Genomic DNA, 4430 nt, shown 5'->3' on the forward strand with positions numbered 1-4430 from the left:
GGGGGGGGATGTTTAGGGCAACACAGGCTGACTAAGTCTGCTCACCTAAGAGTGCCAAGAGTCTAAGCAGGCAACAAGGAAGTGGAGTAGACCTGATGACTAAGACCTATCTACAGTATAGGTACCTGTGGATGATCCTAAGAGACCAAGTCTAAAGAGACAGTCCCCAGGCAGAGTAGGCCTTATATTTATACCTCTGTGGTGGAACCTGCTAGAACATCTTGCTTACTTAGCCTAGTCAGGTGATCAGGTCATATGACCAAGGATGAGGTCATATGAGGTCATGCACAGCCATGCACAGCAGGTCACCTGACCATCCAATCCTTCCAGCAGGTTCCAGCACATGCCAAGGTATACCAGCTACTTCCATGTCATAAAGGCTTAGTCATGTCTCTTGACCAAGCAATGAGCTGGTGCCCTGACAGCTATGTCTAAGTTTAATTGACCTCTTGCTTCACCTGTTTTCTTTTCCCTTTCAACTCACAGGTGAGCTCCTTCTTGCACTGGCCAGCATCATACTTGAAGTCTTTCCACAGACTGTGCGTTGTCAATGCATACTTTGCATCCAATGCCTCATACCCATCCTTTTCTATGAACACTACATGCTTGTAATAAGTCAAGGCAACCCCTGTGAAGCCATAAACCTCCTTGAAAGCCAATGGCCAATCCTTACGATGGCTCCTCTGTAGCTCTTTGATCTGCTCATGGTCATAGCAAATGACCCTGTATGTGCAATTGCCAGGCCATTGCCCTTGGGCATTCTCCAAGACATCCAGGAGCAAAGGGGGAGGAGAAGAGGGTGGCAAACTTGTGGAAGGGTTGTGTCAGTGATGTCAAGTCAATCACACTCACTTCATGCCTTTTCATCCTTCCCATGGCCAGCCTGATTGGCTTTATGTCTTCAAGTACTCTGTCCAGGTCTACCAGAGTCAGTGACCTCCATGCTTTGTGCAGTGGCACAGGCTCCACTGGCACAGGCTTCCTACCCCAGATGGTGACAGCCCATACTCTGAAGTCAGCAAGACTGATCTTGCTCGCTTCCACCCTTGCTTCTCATCTTTCACCATTACTGGCATCACTTTCATCATCTCCTCCTTCACCCACTCATCTTCAACCACACCTCTCAGGTGGCAAACCACACATTCACCCTTGTGGACTGGCCAAACTGTGTCATGCCGTGTGATACCCAGCATTGCTCATCTGGGTCAAAGATGCAAATCCATTTGATCCTCTCAAACTCATCTGCAAGTTCATCCTCCAACGTGGCTTCCACTTGTGTGGGCCACCCATCCACGCATGTGACAAGACCTGCCATAGGTGAAACCATTGCACATATGTGTTTGTAAATGTGCTTCTTGGCCTGGTTGGACAATCAGCTGCTGTTCTTTAGAATAAACAAATCTTAATAACTAACCTTGGAGAAGATCACCAGAGTAAAGCTCCTCTGCAAGTCTGCTTCTAGCAACTGGACCTTCTCTGCCTCTGCTTGCTGGCATCCCAGCCTGGCAGCCCATTCTGCTCCAACAGGTTGGCACAGTCTTACTTCACCTGTCATGGGGTGGGCCTGTGATCCAGTGCTACCATTTGCTTGTGTCCTCTCAGGCTAAGGAGCAGGGTGCACCTTTCCAGGCAAAGGAGCAGGGGCATCCAGACTTAACATGAGCTCCCCCCACAGCACATCTTCCACTTTGGGCAGGGTCTCCAGCTCTGCCTCATCATTCTCACTTTTAGTTATCAAGGCAGTCCCCCTTTAGTCCATGGGCAGGGGACAAGCCACAATATCCTGGGTACTAATACCATGCATGTTGCACCCTGGCAACATCCCATGGCTACTTGCAACCTCCCTACTGAGACACCACCTCTTGCACCACCCTTTCCCACAGCCCTGGTGACTTTGGCTCTTGCAGATCAGGCACAGCACTCCAGCACCAATGGGATTTTGCTTCTTCCTCAGCTTTCATGGTGTCCCCTCTGCAATGCTCGATGCTGAGTCCCAGTTGGGTGCTGTTTCCTTAAAGCTCTACTGCAATGTATTGATATCATCCTGGTGCAGTGGTTCACAGTGATATGTGACTTGCACCTTAGGGTGGTCAAAACACTGCAAATATGTCAGCAGCATTCCCAGTGACCATTCCCAGAACATACCAGCAAGTATAGATGGCCATAATTTTGAGGTTTGGTCCCTGAACAGTTCATGCATGCTAGCAGCTTGCAGGGCTGGTTGCATACCTTACATGCTTTCTTTGATGTTGTCTCAATTTTCCATTGTCCCATCGACCCCCACTGCTGATTGTACACATGCACCATGTCCGCCATGGCAAATGGTGCATGTAATACAGGCAGAGACATCTCTTGTGTGGGTGGGTTGGGGGTTGGGGTCAATGACAAGAGAAGGGAAGGAAGGGGAGAGTCTGAGACACAGTCCCCCTGGTCATGTTTTTCCTCATTCCCAAGGCAAAAAAAAATCCATCAAAATTACTGTGGATTCTTATGGCACTGTGCCGACAGAACCTGGCATCTTAACCAATATACTGGGTTGTCTTCCATGTGATCTCAGGCTCTAATGACTACCATATTAATTAAGTATATCTAGAACAGAAAAAGAAATCTACCAGTGCTATCTACACACCCATCTGCATGACCATCTTCACATTGTAATTGGGCAACTCGGCCACTTTGTCGTACAACCACTGACAGAATGTTGGCATGTCAGAGGGCAACATCCCAGAGCCTTCATACCCTCAGAGGATGGCCATGGCATGTGCAAGTGACCAGTATCCACAATCATTCTGGTGGCCTTGCTCAGGCACCTGGCTCACTGTTAGTCCATGTTGATGTACCAAGCTAACTCAACATACCATGGTTCTTATCACCCTCCAGTGTTCCACCCCATAGGTGCCATGAGGATGGCGGGCCAGCCTTATGAGCAATCAAGCCAACCTCTGCAGCATCTAAGATTCACATGAGATTCTTCATTAGATATCACCAAATTGTCCTCCATCCTGCACTGTGTGATACCACTGCTTCAATGATACACCCCATGAATCCCACACTGCAACAACTGCGACTGACCAGTTGATCATTCCAAGGAACCAGTGTCCCGGAGTAAAGATGTAAAAGACCCACTTTGCTGCCAACCAGTTGTCATTGAGCTTCCAATCATAGGACTGGATGCTCTGGTTGGACATATTGCAGAAGTGTTTCTTGAACATGTACATCATGCCTTGGGTGATGGTGTTGTCATCTTGGTGGCACAATGCCTGGAAAGTCATGGTAATGGATGCTGGCCAGACCGTGATATCTGCCTGCTCAGTGATGAGGGGAGGTAACACATCTTGTGGCCACCCTGCCTGCAACAGGTGGCTGAAACCATCCAGGATAAAGTTGTTGGCCCAAGAATTGGTGCTCTTGCCAAGCCAGATGATGTCATGGCCATCCATCTTGATGGATTGCCCACCATGGATTGGTTTGAACTCCTTCATGTCTTGTTCAAGCACACAAATGGGTGGTGTGCAAGGCACAGGTGGCAGTTGCCAGGGATCCAACCTGCTTGGTACAACAGGCGCATAGATGAAGTCCATCCATGGCACTGGTAGTTTGTGGACATACGCATTGAATGCCATTTGATCCTTTTCTGCAGCTGTCAATGGTGCGGAATGTGGGAGCATGACTTCTGGATCATAGGGTGGCAGCTCTACCTCCACAAATGGTGTTTTGACTGGATGAGCATGGTGAATGTTGGTCCACCCAAAGGATCATGTGGAGATGGTCATTGGTCCCAATGTCAGAAGCTTAGGGGCTGCAGGGGGGGGCTGAGACTGGTTAGCTGGCATGGAAGTACCCACCATCTGCTGATGCTGGGTACATGAGCAGGATGTTGTCACCATGGCACTCTCCACTACTCCTGGAACCACAGGCACTGGGGCTACCACAATTTCCTTTGGTGCCATTTCTCCCGCATCCTCCACCTCTCTCTCTTCCATACCCTCCATTGGCCACACACCAATGCCCTTGTTGTACTCCCCTTCATACACCAGAAAGGGGTCTGGACCATAAAAGACTGATCACCATCCATGACCACATCAATGGCTGGGTCTGCCCCACTTTCCACAGGTGCCTCATCCATCTCCATGGCCATTTCCACAGCCTGCGGGAGTGATGGGTGCTCCGTGACAGTGACCCCATAAGTCCTGAGAATGGGGCTGCCATGCCCATCTCTCTTAGTCAAGACAGGGAGGGCCTTTGCCTGGGGGGGGCCACTGGTGAACACCCCCATTGACACCTTATCAGGAAGCATGGGCAGCTCCACTGACTGCATAACTGTAGACAGCATGCTGGCTGCCTCTGCAGCCAGCCCTTGAGACTGTTCAGAAGGCAGCCCCACTGCTGCCTCCTGAAATGGTGGGGGGGGGGGGGGGGGGGGGGTGGGG

At 50.1% G+C, this 4430-nt stretch overlaps 1 protein-coding gene across 1 annotated transcript in view; it reads right to left on the reverse strand.

The window, feature by feature from the left end:
• Positions 1-2621: 2621 nt before the first annotated feature.
• The window catches only part of DACRYDRAFT_18524 (uncharacterized protein), a gene marked incomplete at both ends in the record, with an annotated part of 3049 nt that continues 1240 nt past the window's right edge, over positions 2622-4430 (reverse strand). Inside the window, 4 exons of the mRNA XM_040771363.1 lie at positions 2622-2731; positions 2859-2951; positions 2987-3698; positions 4004-4190. Coding sequence (XP_040624423.1) covers positions 2622-2731; positions 2859-2951; positions 2987-3698; positions 4004-4190 — 1102 coding nt within the window. The remainder of the gene's footprint in view (positions 2732-2858; positions 2952-2986; positions 3699-4003; positions 4191-4430) is intronic.

This window comes from Dacryopinax primogenitus (assembly GCF_000292625.1).
Source record: "Dacryopinax primogenitus strain DJM-731 SS1 chromosome Unknown DACRYscaffold_22, whole genome shotgun sequence".
NCBI lineage: Eukaryota > Fungi > Basidiomycota > Dacrymycetes > Dacrymycetales > Dacrymycetaceae > Dacryopinax > Dacryopinax primogenitus.